Source organism: Nomascus leucogenys, chromosome 7b (genome assembly GCF_006542625.1).
Source record: "Nomascus leucogenys isolate Asia chromosome 7b, Asia_NLE_v1, whole genome shotgun sequence".
NCBI lineage: Eukaryota > Metazoa > Chordata > Mammalia > Primates > Hylobatidae > Nomascus > Nomascus leucogenys.
Window position 1 is genome coordinate 12,206,487 of NC_044387.1, and position 18,166 is coordinate 12,224,652.

At 54.4% G+C, this 18,166-nt stretch overlaps 1 protein-coding gene across 10 annotated transcripts in view; it reads left to right on the forward strand.

Moving 5' to 3' along the window:
- The window catches only part of PLA2G6 (phospholipase A2 group VI), a 69,457-nt gene that overhangs the window by 45,581 nt on the left and 5,710 nt on the right, over positions 1–18,166 (forward strand). For 6 of the 10 annotated variants that reach the window (XM_030815564.1, XM_030815562.1, XM_030815563.1 and 3 more), the window contains 7 exons: positions 169–265; positions 2,213–2,395; positions 5,983–6,091; positions 7,107–7,268; positions 9,096–9,174; positions 12,514–12,677; positions 14,882–15,032. In XM_030815564.1, the coding sequence (XP_030671424.1) occupies positions 169–265; positions 2,213–2,395; positions 5,983–6,091; positions 7,107–7,268; positions 9,096–9,174; positions 12,514–12,677; positions 14,882–15,032 (945 nt within the window). Of the gene's footprint in view, positions 1–168; positions 266–2,212; positions 2,396–5,982; positions 6,092–7,106; positions 7,269–8,087; positions 8,140–9,095; positions 9,175–12,513; positions 12,678–14,881; positions 15,033–18,166 lie in introns of all 10 variants that reach the window. The other 4 variants (XM_030815568.1, XM_003264741.2, XM_003264742.3 and 1 more) reach the window with 2 other exon arrangements.

An 18,166-nucleotide genomic window follows, 5' to 3' on the forward strand; every position in this document is an offset into this window, starting at 1 on the left:
AGGGGCTCAGTACAGCCTTAACCGTGGTGAGTGTGCTGGTTGGGTTTGCCGAACTTTGTTTGCAGTGATGCTGTCTGTAAGCAGTAGATGAAGCTCCAAGTCCTGGCTTCATCCCACGCTACGTGGACCACAGCCTCTGCTCACCAACCGGGGCCCCTCTCTCCCCAGGTGTGCGGAGATGATCATCAGCATGGACAGCAGCCAGATCCACAGCAAAGACCCCCGTTACGGAGCCAGCCCCCTCCACTGGGCCAAGAACGCAGAGGTGAGTGGATCCTGAGGTAGGTGGGTGGGGCAGAGGGCCGGGCCCCGCAGGTCCTCAGGGCCCTCAGGAAGCAGGTTACCGAGAGGACCCTGAGGCTAGCACTTGGGGGCTGACCTTGCAGTGGGTCTGCAGTCAGAGAAGTCCATGAAGAGCTGGGATCCTGGCAGGGCTCTGCTGCTCTCTGGCTGGACGGGGGGATCTGCCCTGTGCCTCAGTTTCCTCATCCATGAATTCTGCTTTGGAGATGTGGTGAAGTCAGCAAGGTAGTGCGTGACAAAACTCGGCACAAATTGTAAAGTGCTTCCCAAATAGAAGGTGGCGTGATGATGGTTGTATTATTGGTCAGGGTTCTCCAGAGGGCCAGAACTAATAGGAGATATATATATATATATATAAAGGGGGGTTTATTTATTTATTTTATTTTTTTTGAAACGGAGTCTCGCTCTGTTGTCCAGGCTGGAGTGCAGTGGCGTGATCTCGGCTCACTGCAAGCTCCGCCTCCCGGGTTCATGCCATTCTTCTGCCTCAGCCTCCTGAGTAGCTGGGACTACAGGCGCCCGCCACCAAGCCCGGCTAATTTTTTTGTATTTTTAGTAGAGACGGGGTTTCACCGTGTTAGCCAGGATGGTCTCGATCTCTTGACCTCGTGATCCACCCGTCTCAGCCTCCGAAAGTGCTGGGATTACAGGCATGAGCCACCACACCCGGCCTAAAGGGGGGTTTATTAAGGAGCCTTAACTCACACGATCACAAGGTCCCACAATAGGCCATCTGCAAGCTGAGGAGCAAGGAAGCCAGTCCAAGTCCCAAAGCTGAAGGACTTGGAGTCCGATGTTTGAGGGCAGGAAGCATCCAGCACGGGAGACAGATGTAGGCTGGGAAGCTAAGCCAGTCTGGCCTTTTCACATTTTTTTCCACCTGCTTTATATTCTGGCCGTGCTGGCAGCTGATTAGATGGTGTCCACCCAGATTAAGGGTAGGTCTGCCTTCCCCAGCCTACTGACTCAAATGTTAATCTCCGTTAGCAGCACCCTCTCAGACACACCCGGGATAATACTTTACTTCCTTCAATCCAATCAAGTTGACACTCATTATTAACCATCACGATGATGATGATGGTGGTGGTGGTGGTGCTGGGCCTAGCTGCACACACAGGGAGCCTGGCTGGGCATCTCCTCTGAGTTCTTCCCCTAAGCTAAGCTCTGTCCTCCTGGGAGGATGGAGGCCTGTGGTCTTATCACCAGGAAGCACAGCTTGACAGGGAATGGGATGCCCCAGAGTTCATGGCCTACTTCTTAATGTGATGGGCCAGGAGGGAGGGCACTGCCAGCCTCGGGGGTACCTCTGCATTCCAGGAGCTGGACACTGAGTCAGGCCCTTCCGTATAGGTTTGGTCACTCATTGCCATCACATGCTGTGAGGTGGGGACTTGTATTCCCATCTTCACAGAAGAGAAACCTGAAGTGCACATGGCTACAGGCAGCTGGGATGAGTGGAGCTGGGCTTTGGGCTCAGGTCTGTGACTCCAAAGCCAGGCTCCCCTCCCTGGTCCCAAGGCTGTCCCAGGGATGTGCACTGCCAAGGCCCAGTGAGAGGTGATACCTTTGCAGGGTTCCAGGAGGGATGCAGGGAGTGGGGCACTTCAGGACAGGCCCCGGAGGAGCCTTCGCAAGGAGAGATGGGTTCTGTTGGCGCTAGGAAAGGACCAGAAGCCTCTTAAAACAGCACATCTTTGGTTTTTTCTCCCCAGTCTTGGGATGCTGATGGTATGGGAGGCATTGTAGGCCCCCCTAGAACTGGGGCCTGCCCCTGGAATCCTGTTGCTAGTGCTTTCCAACATCCCAGTACCTGTAGGCCTCTCAGAGAGGAAGTGGCAGTGCCCACATGTCCTGGGGTCCGGCAGCTCCCCGAGTGCCTGTGCTAACTCGGCCTGACCGTCTCCCGCAGATGGCCCGCATGCTGCTGAAACGGGGCTGCAACGTGAACAGCACCAGCTCTGCGGGGAACACGGCCCTGCACGTGGCGGTGATGCGCAACCGCTTCGACTGCGCCATAGTGCTGCTGACCCACGGGGCCAACGCGGATGCCCGCGGAGAGCACGGCAACACCCCGCTGCACCTGGCCATGTCGGTGAGCCCGGGACCATGTGTCCTGCCCTGTGGGGCCCCGGTGGGAATGCAGGAGGGCTGTCCGGACTGGAGCACTCCTTCCCACTGTCTCCCTCCTATCTTCAGCTGCTCCAAATCACCTTCCCACCCAAAGCTCAGTTCAGACCCTAACTCTTCCCTCAGGAAGCCTTCCAAGTCCCCCTCTCAGCCCAGAATAACACCACCTTCTGTGTGCTTTGGTACCTTTTCCACCTGTGCCCCCATTTGGCACTTCCATGGCGCGAGAGGGAAAAATGACAGCTCTGGCCACAGACTGGCCCTGGGCAAGCCATGTCACCTGTCAGCCTCGATTTCCTCATCTGGAAAATGGTGGTGTCAATACTTACCTGGAAGAGTTGTGGAAAAGTTATGGTGGACACTTGGTCACCCTCTACAGAATGTCTAAGCGACACACACAGTACCTGGCCCAAGTGAGCATCCTGCTTCCTTTCACTGGTCCACGTGTTGCTCTCATCTCCCCTGGGAGGCTGTGAGATCCTGGCAGGCAAAGCCTGAGTGTGCAGCCCAGCAGCCCGTGGCAGGTGCCGGGCATATTCGTTGGTTTATTGTAGAACACAGTTCCTGCCCTCAAAGCCCTGACTGTCTGGTTAGACAGCTAGAGTATGAACATATTAAACCTAAAAGAGGAGGACGTCACTGTGTTACAGACGTGTGTGTGCGCATATTCTTTTGTTTTGAGATGGAGTCTTGCACTGTCACCCAGGCTGGAGTGCAGTGGCACGATCTTGGCTCACCACAACCTCCACCTCCCGGGTTCCAGCGATCCTCCTGCCTCAGCCTCCTGAGTAGCTGGGATTACAGGCATGCGCCACCATGCCCAGATAATTTTTGTATTTTTAGTAGAGACGGGGTTTCACTATGTTGGCCAGGCTGGTCTCGAACGCCTATGTTGGCCAGGCTGGTTTCAAACGCCTGACCTCATGATCCACCCTCCTTGGCACCCCAAAGTGCAGAGATTACAGGTGTGAGCCACCACGCCCCACCATGTGCACGTATTCTATAGCAATACCATATGTACATAAGTCTGTTTACTGAGTCTCAGTGACAGAACATGAGAGACCCCCGGGACTCTAAAAGAAGTTGATTCAGGACACGTTCAGGGACGTCCAGTTTTATACCAAAGGTCAAAACTTGGAAGAGATGTTGCCCAAAAGGCTGAAACTATAAATAGTTTCATTTTTGAAACTGTGGACATTTTTAGCACTGGGTGGGCCCTTGGAATGATCTAACTCAGCAGTTCTCAAGTTTTTTGGCCTATTTGATCCCTTTGTACTCTGAAAAATTATTGAGGATCACAAAGATTTTTTAATCATCTGGATTTTCTTTATCTATATTTACCATTTTAGAAATTTAAAGTGTGAAATTTTAAAAATATTAATTCATTTAAAAATAGCAATAATAAATACATACACCTACTATGACCCACAAAAATTAAAATTAAAAAATTTAAAAAAAACTTAAAAAATAACTGGCCGGGTGCAGTGGCTCGTGTAAACCCGTAATCCCAGCACTTTGGGAGGCCAGGATGGGCAGATCACCTGAGGCCAGGAGTTCGAGACCAGCCTGGCCAACATGGCAAAACCCCATCTCTACTAAAAATGCAAAATTAGCTGGGTGTGAGACCTCTGAAAGGGTATTACGCGTTCACAGGGGTGTCCAGGTCTTACTTTAAGAACTGCTGATAGACTTTGGTCATCTTCATCCCATCTTCACAGTTTTTGGCATATTCATCAACCACCTTTACAATTATGTACTTAATCACCTCTTCAAATTGGCTTCCTTTTATTTATTTATTTATTTATTTATTTATTTTGAGACAGAATTTCGCTTTTGTTGCCCAGGCTGGAGTGCAATGGCGCGATCTTGGCTCACCGCAACCTCTGCCTCCCGGGTTCAAGCGATTCTCCTGCCTCAGCTTCCCGAGTAGCTGGGATTATAGGCGTGCACCACCACGCCTGGCTGATTTTGTATTTTTAGTAGAGACGGGGTTTCTCCATGTTGGTCAGGCTGGTCTTGAACTCCCGACCTCAGGTGATCCACCTGCCTCAGCCTCCCAAACTGCTGGGATTACAAGCGTGAGCCACCGCGCCCGGGCTGGCTTACTTTTAAACTGACTTAAATTTATTTTGAGAGAAATGTTGCATCACTACCATAAATGGCCATCCATCCATCCAGTGCCAACCATAAAAGGTAACCAATGCAGGGCGCGGTGGCTCACGCCTGTAATCCCAGCACTTTGGGAGGCCAAGGTGGGCGAATCACGAGGTCCGGAGTTCAAGACCAGCCTGGCCAACATGGTGAAACCCTGTCTCTACTAAAAATACAAAAAATTAGCTGGGCGTAGTGGCGGGCACCTGTAATCCCAGCTACTCGGGAGGCTGAGGCAGGAGAATTGCTTTAACTCGGGAGGCGGAGGTTGCAGTGAGCTGAGATCGCGCCACTGCACTCCAGCCTGGATGACAGAGTGAGACTCCGTCTCAAAACAAACAAACAAACAAACAAACAAACAAAAAAACAGTAACAACAACAAAAAATCACAGTTAATGCTGAAAACACGGCCGGGCGCGGTGGCTCACGCTTGTAATCCCAGCACTTTGGGAGGCCGAGGCGGGCGAATCACAAGGTCAGGAGATCGAGACCACGGTGAAACCCCGTCTCTACTAAAAATACAAAAAAATTAGCCGGGCGTGGTGGCGGGCGCCTGTAGTCCCAGCTACTCGGAGAGGCTGAGGCAGGAGAATGGCGTGAACCCGGGAGGCGGAGCTTGCAGTGAGCTGAGATTGCGCCACTGCACTCCAGCCTGGGTGACAGAGCGAGACTCCGTCTCAAAAAAAAAAAAAAAAAAAAAAAAAATGCTGAAAACACACACATATCTGTAGCCATAAATGTCCTAATAGAATGTGAAGAACTGTTTGGAAAACCGCATTCTAGACCCACAGCTTCATTCTCTAGGCAGGGAAATTGGGTCCCAAGAAGTGGAAGGTGACAAGGCCAGAGCCCACAGTTCCAGGTGGCCAGTGTGTCCTCTGAAACCATGCCATGCTCTGCGCCCCTGCCTGGCCGCCAGGTGTGGAAATGTGTGATGCTTTTCGCGGGGGCACTCCCCCGAAGGCTGCCATCAGGGGCATGTGTGTTCGGTTACCCCTCAGGGATGGCACCCTGGACTGGGTGGGCAAGATGGCCTTCCCTGCCCTCACCCACCCTCTCCTTGCTACTCCTGAAAGCCATCAGCAGCTGACCTACTGTGTCCCCATGGCTCCTGGGTCAGGGTCACAGATGCACTGCTTCCTTGGAGGCGGAGCTGGTAGAGCAGGGGCGAGTCACCTCTAGTTTCTGCCTGGGTTCTTACACCCTCCCCTGTGGGTGCTTTTAAGCCGTTTGTCAGGTCCCCAGCCATCAAATGGCAGACTTTGGGTGGGGGTGAGGGTTCCAGTGTCTCCCCGTGCTGAGGAGAGGCCCGCTGGGTGAGTTGACAGGTTGGGGCCGGCAAGCAGGGGCCCCTTTGTTCTTCACTTCCCCGGCCGTTGCATCTCTCTCCATCCCCAACAGAAAGACAACGTGGAGATGGTCAAGGCCCTCATTGTGTTTGGAGCAGAAGTGGACACCCTGAATGACTTTGGGGAGACTCCTGCATTCCTAGCCTCCAAGATCAGCAGACGTATGTGCTCTGCACTCTGGGGCCGGCGTGGGGCGAGGGTTGGGTAGGTACAGGGACTGAGAAGGAGGGAAGTCCCAGCCATCAGGCGCCAGCATCCTGTGCTGACCCGCCCTGCTCAGAGCTGCCAGGAGCACCTCATACCCAGAGGGGACTTCCTTACCCAAGCGCAAGGGCCCTGAGCAGTAGATGCAGGCCCAGCACGGGGCTTGCTATACCAGCATCCTCTTCCGTGCAGCTCCCCCCACCTCAGGGTGCTAAGATTCCCAGCAGGGGTGGGAACAGGAGAGCCAGCAGCAGCCTTCGTCCCCCACTGTTGGGGAATTCACTGATGGAACCACTGGCTAGAATGACCATAGGGTGCATGCACTATACTGCACGAGCTCTGGGCATGCCTGTGTGGACAGGAGTGCATGCTGCACGCTCGCACAGTGAGCCTTAGCTTCAGAGCTGGACAGAGCAGATCCACCTCACCAGAGGCCTGGAGCCCGCTCTGGAGGGTTTCAGGAGCTGTGGGGGTCACTGTGGGCAGGTACCTGATGGCACCAGTGTATGCGTGCCAGTGCACACGTGTGTGTCTGCATGCACCGCATCTGTGACCTCCTTTTCAGCAATCCCATCCATCAAATGAAATAGGTGCCCACTGTCTGGCTCGTTAGTCCCTTTGGAACCCTGAACTATCACTTAGCATTTTTGAGAATCACTGAATGTGGCCATGGGATTCCTGCTTTCTTGGCTAGAGTAGAAGGAAAGAAGGGGTTCCCACAGTCATCAGGCAGGGTGACACTGACCTCCTGCTCCCATATCCTCCTTCCCTGGCCTTAGGAAGCTGCTTGGGATGTACCAGCCTGGGGGCAGCACTCCCTGTCAGGGTAGGCTGAGGCCTCTGGAGCAGCCCACGTGCCCAGGGCCTGGTAGCTGGGACAGGGGACGGAGTGTGGAAAGGAGGGGCCTCACCTTTGCATGTTGACATCATTTCTGATCCTGTGCGATCTCCCCTTCCCTAAACCATGACCAGTTGTCACGAGGAAGGCGATCTTGACTCTGCTGAGAACCGTGGGGGCCGAATACTGCTTCCCACCCATCCACGGGGTCCCCGCAGAGCAGGGCTCTGCAGCGCCACGTCATCCCTTCTCCCTGGAAAGGGCTCAGCCACCACCAATCAGCCTAAACAACCTAGGTAGGCCTTGCCTCCCAACTCCCTCTTCTCCAGCTGGTTCCCAGGCCCCTGGATCAGAGCAGGCCCCACCAAAGCAACAGGATCCCCAGGACGGAAGTCACTGAAGGTAGCCAGTGAGGACGGAGCCGGAGTTGTCAGCCTCTAGGCAGCCAGCAACCCGCAGATCCCACAGGTCTAGGGTGTCCCTGGCTGATGTCCCACGCTCCGTTGCCCCTGAGAGGATGTGCCCTACACACAGTCTCAGGCCTGGGCGTTTCCAGTGGCACCCATAAGGTGGCTGCTCTCATTGCCCTCCTGTCCCCAGGGCGCTCAGGGTGGGCAGCAAGGAGTGCTGTCGGGGGACTGGGGGCCCAGGCCCTCTGGCTCCTCCTCTGTGACTCTGGCTTCACCTCTATCACACTGTTTGAATCTCAGTTGGGCCTGAGACCTGTGTGCCCCCTTCCCGGCCCCATGGTGACTTTCAGACATTGAATGTGGCCAGGCAGCTGGCATCTGCCCCGGTGCATTCCTTGGTGCCCAGGGAGACACCCCCCAGACTAGACAGGACCCTTCTGTGGCCTTTCTGTGGGCTGGCCCACCCAGGGACCTCAATTGTTTGGGAGTGGGGTCCCCTGAACAGAGGGCAGCCAGGAACCAGACCTTGGTGAGCCAGACTTTTAACTGTGGAGGCGGCAGCACCTCCAGCCAGGGTAGCCCGACCAAGCCTGGAGCTCTGGAGAGGCACTGTGACCATGGCTCCCAGTCCTTCTGGCTCCACCTCTCTCTCCCCTCCCAGGAACTCCCCCCTCCACCTCCCATCTTTATCTCTCAATTTTGCAGGCAGTCACCCAAGCCAGGTCGGATGGTGGGCCTGGGGTGCGGCATCAGATGGGTAACACTCTGGGCCTGGAGAGGCCGCCGAGCCTAGCCATGCGACATTAGCTCTAGCTCTCGTTCCCTAATTCATCCTTCTTAGCTGCACACACACCACACACCTCCTTCCCTGCACCCTGTCCCCGGCCTCTCTTGGCCACTCTCCTGCTTCCCTTGTTCACTGTGCAGCCTTGTGCCCTGGGGAGGAGGAGACACCGCTTCGCAGCCCTCGGTTCTGCTTTGCTGCTTCTAGACTCTGCACAGTGGTGGGGGGTTCTCAGAGTTGGGGTCATGCGGGCTGCTGCGCCAGGCACCTGGGGACTGGGCTGCTTATCGGGAGGGGCAGCTAGTCAGTTGGGTGGGCATGGGGCAGGCCGTGGACACAAAGGAAGACGTGGACAGAGTGGATGGTGGGCCTGATCCCGGAGGCCACTGGGATTTCCAGACCTGGGATCAGGACACGGGATGTCTCCCTTCATCCATGGACTTAAACCCGAGGAACGTCCTGACTCAGCCTTTTGACTAAATGACCTTGGGCGAATCATGGACCCTCTTAGAGCCTCACTGTCAGTAGGGAATAAGAATTCTTAGGCCCCAGGTGGTTATCACAGCATCGGCTCCAATGCAAGAAGAAGCACTTTGTCTGAAGAGGACACGCAAGGGAATTCATGCCTCGGGGTTTTAAGAGGAAGAGATTGAGGGGAACCTGGGAGCTGGCTAGGTAGGATGGGGAGCCCTTCCCAGAGCAGTGGGCCCCCCTTTCCACTCCAGCCCATTTCTCTCCTGTGGCCTGTGGCTCAGCTTTCTCCTGGGACAGAGTCCTTCTTGTGGGGAAGGGACAGATGACAGGGGGAGTGGGGGGGGTGAGGGCGTGGCCGTGGGCGAGGCACAGCCCAGGTTTGATCTAGGGACCTCTGGGGTGGCAGGGCTTGGGGACCTGCCTGGCCACAGCATGCCCCGCTCTGTGCCTCACAGAACTGCAGGATCTCATGCACATCTCGCGGGCCCGGAAGCCAGGGTTCATCCTGGGCTCCATGAGGGACGAGAAGCGGACGTAAGTGGATCGAGAGCGGGGGCAGAGGGGGGAACGTGTTCGCTTTCCTGCCCCTCACCCACCCCCTGTCGTGGGCTCAGGGCTTTACTCTCTGCACCCTCACAGCTGGCGAAGTGGCTCTGCTCCTAGTCGTATAGTTCTCAGCAGAGACAGAATATGGAGCGCCTGTGTCGCTCGTTCATTAATGCCGGGTGGTGCAGGCTCTGGAGATCAGCCCAGGGTGCCAGGCTTCTTGGACTTGGTGGGGCTGGTGCAGTGTTCTGACCTCCCTCCCTGATCTCATGGCTAGAGGAGGGGGAGATGCCCGGGTCCCCCCTGGGGAGATCTCAGCAGCTGCTTCCCACTGCTCCTACTGGCATCCTTAACCACCTGCCTCTGCAGAATAGTGGCGTGGGCTGCCTTCCCCAGCACCTGCTGTGTACCCAGGCCCATTGTAAGAGGCGGGCCTGGGTGACAGGATGCAAAGAGAAGACGCCCAGGCCTTGCCCTTCAGGCATAATCCCGGGTGCTTGGAATCAGTGCCAGCTGGCACGGCAAGGTACCAGGACAAATGCGTTTCCAGCCACTGTGCTGTCGCCACCTCCCTTGATTGCTGCAGTTGATTCATTTATTCTTTATTAGTCTCTCATGTTCCTAACAGCCTTCCCAGGGAGGAATTAGTAACCTTGTTTCACAGATGCAGAACCTGAGCCCCTGAGAGGTGAAGTGACTTGCTCAAGGTCACACGGAGTGAGTGTCAGGGTGGCAACTCACACCCGGGTCTTCCGAACCCACGTCCTTTGTGCTACCCCAGCCTCTCTCTGGTTCTCTGTGGACTCTATACCTAGTGCCAGCCCCCTGCAGGGAAAGCTCTCTTCTCAGAATCAGAGGCAGCTCCACTCCCAGGGCCAGGCAGTGATAGTGCAGCTCTGTGGGTCCTCATACGTCGCACTCACTTCCATGCCACCCTGTTGTGTGCCCTGGAGGTGCCCCTGCCCCATCAGCATTCCCTCCCCTGTGCCCCTTGCATGCTCTTGCACGCGGGCACACACACGCACACGCATGCATGCCCACATGCAAACACATGGACATGCACACACACATGCACACACGCAAACATGCATGCACACACATGCACACGTATGCTTGCACACGTGCAAACACATGGACACACACACGCACACACACGCATGTACATACACACACCTGTGCAGGGGCTGAGGTGAGGCAGCTGCACCTGAGGGGGGACCCACATTTCCCAAGGGAGGAAAAGCAGATTCCCCAGATTCTGGAGCCTCAGAACCCTCCCTGGAGCGGGGCTGAGGTGAGAGTCAGGAGACCCCTCAGTACCTCCCCACTTGGGCCTTCCAAGCTACAGAGCCCTGCGCCCTCTGGGTTGATCTCTGTCGCCAGCCCCCATCTTCAGGAGTTTGCTTTGGCCTCCAGCAACAGCGTAGCCTCCCTTGCCACCTCTAGGCTTGCTGGAGGGCTGGGTACCTGGTCCAGGAAAAGACCCCTAGAGGTGGGACCCGGGCCTCCTCCATAGCCCTCTCAGGCACCTCCTGCGTCCCCTTGACACACAGCGCTGCCCAGAGCAGAGGCGCCTCTGCCCTGGTGGAGCTTCCAGGTCAGCGCAGGAGAGAGTAAAAGAAAGATTGCTAATGGAATGGAAGCAGCCTCCACCAGGAAGCGGGTGGAGCAGCAGGCGGGCCGTGCAGAAGGGTCTTGATGGTGTCAGGGCAGGCTTCTCTCAGGCAGTGACATTCAAGCTGAGATGGGAAGATGAGAAGATCAGAGGAAGGTTCCAGGCTGAACCTCATTGGCATGGCCAATGAGGACAGGCAGGATGTGGGGAGATGTGTCAGGGCGCGCCGGAGAGCATGTGACTCAGGAGGCGGCAGACCCGGGTCCAGGTCCAGTCCGCATCCATATGACTTGGTTCCTGTCACCTAACCTCTGAGCTATACTCCCTCCTTCACTTAAAAATATGCAGAGAGGGCCGGACGCGGTGGCTCACGCTTGTAATCCCAGCACTTTGGGAGGCCGAGGCGGGCAGATCACGAGGTCAGGAGATCGAGACCATGGTGAAACCCCGTCTCTACTAAAAATACAAAAAAAAAAAAAAATTAGCCGGGCGTGGTGGCGGGCGCCTGTAGTCCCAGCTACTCGGAGAGGCTGAGGCAGGAGAATGGCGTGAACCCGGGAGGCAGAGCTTGCAGTGAGCTGAGATCGCGCCACTGCACTCCAGCCTGGGTGACAGAGCGAGACTCCGTCTCAAAAAAAAAAAAAAAAAAAAAAAAAAAATATGCAGAGAGTAGGCACAGTGGCTCCTGCCTGTAGTCCCAGCTACTCGGAAGGATCACTTGAGCCCAGAAGGTTGAGGCTGCAGTGAACTGTGATTGCGCCACCGCACACCAGCCTGGGCGACAGAGTGAGACCCTGACTCTGTAAATAAATAAATAAATAAATAAATAAATAAATAAATAAAGCCAGGCACGGTGGCTCGTGCCTGTAATCCCAGCACTTTGGGAGGCTGAGGCAGGCGGATCACCTGAGGTCGGGAGTTCAAGACCAGCCTGGCCAACATGGAGAAACCCCGTCTCTACTAAAAATACAAAATTAGCTGAGTGTGGTGGCAGGTGCCTGTGATCCCAGCTACTCGGGAGGCTGAGGCAGGAGAATCGCTTGAACCCGGGAGGCAGAGGTTGCGGTGAGCCGAGATCACGTTATTGCACTCCAGCCTGGGCAACAAGAGTGAAACTCCGTTTCTAAATAAATAAATAAATAAGCACAGGGATGTCAGGGAGGGTCTACCTCAGAGGCGTTTGGGGCAATGACATGAGCTAATGCTGGCAGCACCCCTCCCATAGCCCCTGGCATGAACCTCTTCCTTCCTCCTTGCCCCCTCCTCCCCTGCTTCTCCCACCTTGTGTGGAAGGCCCTGACATCCTGTCACTGCCCATTCCTGGCCTGGCTGTAGGGTCCCAGCCCCTCCTTCCCCAGCCTTATTTAATTCCAGCAGACTTTGTCAGGCACCTGCTTTGGATCAGGCCTGATACTGACCAAAATCAGGTGTCCCAAGTTGGGGAGACTGGCCCAGAGCCTGCTGGGATGGCGCCTGGTCAGTGAAGCCATCCCCCGACCTTCCTTTCCCTTTCTCTGTTGCACTCTCCAGCCCCTGAAATACTAGACATTTGTTCCTTTACTGCCCTCACCCCCACCCTCGCTGCCCTGCTTAGAACAGAAGTTTCTCGGGTCCGTCTGGGTCTGTCTGCCAGGGCACAGCTGCAGGGGACAAGGGCTGTGAGGGTGGAAGTAAAGTGCCGGGCTGTGGCAGGACCCTCCTCTCTCCCACTGCAGCCATGACCACCTGCTGTGCCTGGACGGAGGAGGAGTGAAAGGCCTCGTCATCATCCAGCTCCTCATCGCCATCGAGAAGGCCTCGGGTGTGGCCACCAAGGACCTGTTTGACTGGGTGGCAGGCACCAGCACTGGAGGCATCCTGGCCCTGGCCATTCTGCACAGTGAGGGCGGCCCCTGGGGATGGGGCCAGGCGGGGCTGAGACCTGTGTCCTCAAGGGGGCCGAGTTCGTCTTCAGGGCTTTGCAAAAACAGAGTGGAGGGGTAGGGGAGGGTTATAAGCCCTTTGAGGAGGCGGGGGCGGGGCTGCAGGTGCTGGGGTCCCAGGCTGGAAGGAGAAGGGCTGGGCCCATGGGCTTGGGTTTGGGGATCCCCCACCCTCTGGCCACAGAGGGTAGAGCTAGCTGGGTGAAAGTTCAGCATAGGAAGCATTTTCTATCGATTGCCTTAACCCCTCCTCCCCTCACCCCTGCAAAGCAGGCACCAGGGGCCACACAGCCTGCTGCACATAAGGAATCCCATTCCCAGGGTGCACGCAGCAGGCAGTCTCAGGAATGAGGAGCCACTGAGCCTCAGGATGTCAGAGCCCTTGCCTGCACACTTCATTTTACCGGGAAATTTTACTGGGAAATTAAGTTCCCAGGCGGGGAGGGATGACCTGAAGCCACATAGCTCATCCATGGGGTCGCTGGGCTGGAGCACAGTCCCCTAGACTCCCAGCCTGGCATTTCCCAGGCCACAGGCCACTGTGTAGTCTCTTTTCACTGCTGCTTTGCAAAGGCGCCTGGCTTGCTGGACAGATAGCCGGGTGGCCTGTGTTGTGATGGCTCCTCTGTGGAGCTGTCTGAGCTTCTAGGTGCTGAACGGCGGGGAGGGGCACTCCCAGATCAGGGTCCTCAGCTCCCCCCAACCCCCTGGGCCTTGTCCTGGAACTCAACATGTCTGACTGGTGCCCCTGCCCCTGTGCTGGTCAGATTCCATTTTCTCCAGAGCGCCCCCACATCTGGATCCTGGTCATGCAAAGTCTTGGAGGTGCCGGGGAGACTCCTCACCCTAGGGTGGGTATCAGGGCCTGTGGGCCAGGCCTGTGTTGGATGCTGGGGATGCAGAGCTGAGCCAGGCATACCCCCAGCCTCAGGAGTAGGGGGCTCAGCCAGTCCAGGAGGTGCTGGGGACAGAGTCCCATGGATGGAGAAGGAGAGTCATCTGTTAAGTTGCCGGGATGTTAGTGTCCACGGCGGTTTATTGACTGGTATTTCATTTCCTTTTGATGATTCTCACCATAACCCTGTGAGGTGAGCAGATGGGGAACATGAGAACCAGAGAGGATCACCCAGTGAATTGGTCAGTCAGGACTGGGTCTCCAGCAGTGCACCCAGCTCTCTCCCCTGGCCTCAGGGTCCCAGCATCCCCTCTCTGGTCTTCCATAGGGTCCAAGGGCGGGCACGAGGTCTGAGCAGGCAGAGTGGGCAGAGTCCCAGTTTCTTCTCCAAAAGGGTCACGTCCTTCTTCAGGGACCATTTCTTCCCCATCCGGGGTCTTGAGACTCCCAGAGGCCACGGAGGGGATTTGAGAGGTCTCCTGGCTGATCCGCCAGTTGGGCAGATGGCCTCCTTTCAGCTACCCTCTGCTTTTACATCCCTGGCCCTGGGGAACTCACTGCTTCACGGGGGAGGTGGAGCAGCTTCTCCTTCCTGGAGGTGCAGCCAGCCCCTTGGCCCTGTCTGTTCTGAAGGCTCAAAGGACAGGGCTGTTCCTTGTTTTCTGTGACAAACAAGGTGGGTCTAGCTTTTATAAGCTTTTACTCTTGAGGGGCTCTTCTTTAAGGAAAATAATACAAAATCATGAATACAAGATGAGGTGCAGAGCCTTGGGGCTCCTGAAGGGGGGCTTCAGTGGTTTTTGAGTCTCTCTGTTGCCCAGGTTAGAGTGCAGTGGTGCATCTCAGCTCACTGCAACCTCCACTCCTGGGTTCAAGCGATTCTCCTGCCTGTCAGCCTCCCGAGTAGCTGGGATTACAGGCGCCCGCCACCACACCTGGCCAATTTTTGTATTTTTAGTAGAGACGGGGTTTCACCATGTTGGGCAGGCTGGTCTCAAACTCCTGACCTCAAGTGATCCACCTGCCTCAGCCTCCCAAAGTGCTGGGATTACAGGCATGAGCCACCATGTCCAACCGGAAGGGGGTTTCTCTCTGTCTGTCTGTCTGGGAGGTTGCAAAGGAAGGGCCCAGAATGTGGGTTTGCTTAGGCCTCGGTAAACCCGCTTCCTCCTGCCACCTCCTGCGCTCAGGCCCTCTGCAGGCTGTTCTACGGGAGCCCTGTGTGTGGCCGTTGCATCTCCCCACCTCCAACCCCCTTGTTCCTAGGTAAGTCCATGGCCTACATGCGCGGCGTGTACTTTCGCATGAAGGATGAGGTGTTCCGGGGCTCCAGGCCCTATGAGTCAGGGCCCCTGGAGGAGTTCCTGAAGCGGGAGTTTGGGGAGCACACCAAGATGACAGACGTCAAGAAACCCAAGTAAGCCCTGGCTCACTGGGGCGGTGGCCGCAGCTGTGCCCACTGTGGCTGTTCCCTGGGGACAGAGGGCTCCCTGTCCTGCTGAGGGAGGGAGAAGAGCAGCTTCTGGAGAACAGGTGAAGAGTGCCCCACACTTGAGGGGAGCAGAGGGAACCCCCTTCCCAGGGAGGCAGAGGGCTGGGGTGTGGCTCTCACTTGGGCATGCAGACACCTGCTGAGCGCAGGAAGGGTGTGGCCTGGCCAGGGGTCTGGGGCTTACCTGGAGAGAGCCTGGGCCACCCTTCTCTGAGTCCACCTGGGCAGAGGCTGGGTTTTTGCTGCCCAGGCAAAAGGAACCTACCAGCCTTTCAAATGACACGGCTAAACATTTTCTCACATTTCAGACAGCACTTGCTCCCAGGATCGGACTACTAGGTTATAATCAGAGGGCTTCAGTCTTGCCTTTAATTTAAGGCCTACGAGACTTGAACTAATTTAAGTCAGACTAAAGGAGAAAGTCACATTTCCAGGAAACATTTGTTTGGGAGGCCCAAATCCTAGGACTAAGCAATGCATCCCATTCGGGGCCGGATGAATGGTGTGTTCCAAGAGGAGTGTTTTGAGCATTTCTGAGTGATTTTTTCATATTTTGAAAGCGAGTCTCCTCCAGTCTTAGGGGCCCGGCATCCCCTCTGTGGTCTTCTCTGGGGTTCAAGGCCAGGGACCTTAACTCTTTTTTCCCACTCTGTGGCTTGTCTTTTTGCTCTGTGAAGTGTTTTTGGGTTTTTGTTTTTTGTTTTGTTTGGTTTTGGTGGGCCCATGTTCTTAATGGGGTAGATAATATTTATAAATATTTTTCTTGTAGTTTGTGATTTTTTCCTTTCTTTCTTTTTTTTTGAAACAGGGTCTTGCTGTGGGGCCTAGGCTGGAGTATATTGCCGTGAACTACAGCCTCGACCTCCTGGGTTCAAGCAGTCCTCCCATCTCAGCCTCCTGAGTGGCTGGGACTACTAGCATGTGCCAACACATGTATCTTTTGTAGAGATGGGGTTTCACCATGTTGCCCAGGCTAGTCTTGAACTCCTGAGCTCAGGCAATCCTCCCACCTTGGCCTCCCATTACAGGCGTCAGCCACCATGCCCAGCCTAGTTTGTGCTTTTTATGTCTCATTCATAAACCCCTTTGCTGCCCCCAAGCAGCACACGATTCTCCTGTGTTAAGTTGGAAAGCTCTCTAGATCTGCCTTTTACATTGAGGTCTTTTATCAACCTGGAATTGATTTTTGTATGAGGGTGAAGTCCAAGATCCAATTTAATGTTTTCCATGTAATTGGCCAATTTTCCCAGCCCCATCTGTGAAGTCTGTCCTTCTCTCCGCTTCCTCAGCAGTGGGTCAAGCATCCCTCTGTGCTTGGATCTGCTCCAGGCTGTGTTTTGTTCCACTGGTTGGAAAGCTGTCCCTGTGCCCGGACCACAGAGCATAAAAAACCACCGCTGTGTGGTGAGTCCTGGTGTCTGGGCGGCAGATCCTCCACCTTGGCCTTCTTCAAAAACATCATGGCTATTCCTGGGGGCAGTAGAGAGAAGTGGATACAAGCATGGACCCTGAAGTTTCTACCTCTTCTCAAAAATAGGAATACGCCAGGCATGGTGGCTCAAGCCTATAATCCCAGCTCTTTGGGAGGCTGAGGCAGGAGGATCACTTGAGGCCAGGAGGTCAAGACCAGCCTGGGCAACATAGTGAGACCCTCATCTCTACAAAAAATTTAAAACTAACAATTAGCTGGGCATGGTGGCACTACGGCTGTAGTCCCAGCTAATTGAGATGCGGAGGTGGGAGGATCACTTGAGGCCTGGAGGCTGAGGCTGCAGTGGGCTGTGATCCCATCACTGCACTCCAGCCTGGGCAATAGAGTGAGACCCTGTCTTAAGAAAAAAAAAAAAAAAAAAAAACCACAAACTATAAAAAGAAAAAATATTTATAAATTCTACTCCATTAAGAACATGGGTCCATCCAAATAAATAAATAAATAAAACAAAAACACCATAAAGGGAGTAAAAAGCCACAGAGTGGGAGAAAAGATTTCAAATCCATACATCCATCAAAGGACTCATTTTCAAAATATGAAAAGATCATTCAGAAATGCTCAAAATAGTAACCACCATTTTACTTTTTCTTCCTATGAGTTTAACTACTCCAGGTACTGTTAAGTAAAATTTGTAGGGGATAATTGATTTGGACCAGGATTCTGTACCAGGCCCAACAGACCAAACCAATATGGAGTCACTCATGCCAAGTGAACCTAGTTAGCTTAGGCATTTACCCATGTAACAAACAGCTGAGTTCTGGTTAGCTACAACAGCTGAGCTTTAATCAATCCTAGATGGCCACCTGATTCAAACAAGGCAAACCAATTAAGCTCCACACCTCACTTTGGTTTTCAGCCCATCAACACTGCCTGACCACGTTGCAGGCCAGAGTTCTTTGAACCTATTCTGGTTTTGTGGCCTGCCTGACTCTCAGTTCATCAGTAAAAGCCAATTAACATCTTTAAATTTGTTGCAATTTTATCTTTGACAGTACCTTATGTAAGTGGAATCATACAGTATTTGTCTTTTTGTGACTGGCTTATTTCTTTCTTTTTTTTTTTTTTGAGATGGAGTCTCGCTCTATCGCCCAGGCTGGAGTGCAGTGGTGTGATCTCAGCTCACTGCAATTTCTGCTTCCCGGGTTCAAGTTATTCTCCTGCCTCAGCCTCCCAAGTAGCTGGGATTACAGGCACACGCCACCATGCCTGGCTAATTTTTTGTATTTTAGTAGAGACAGGGTTTCACCATGTTGGCCAGGCCAGTCTCGAACCCCTAACCTCGTGATCCACCCACCTCGGACTCCCAAAGTGCTGGGATTACAGGCGTGAGCCACCATGCCCAGCTATGACTGGCTTATTTCACGTGGCATCCATATTGTAGCGTGTGTCAGAATTTCCTTCCTTTTTAAGGCTGAAAAACTCCATTGTCTGTATCCACCACGTTTTGCTTCTCCATTCATCCACTGATGGATATTTTGGTTGCCACCTTTTGGCTATTGTAAATAACACTGCTGTGAACGTCGGGTGTGCAAATACCTGTTTGATGCCTACTCTCTATTACTGGTGC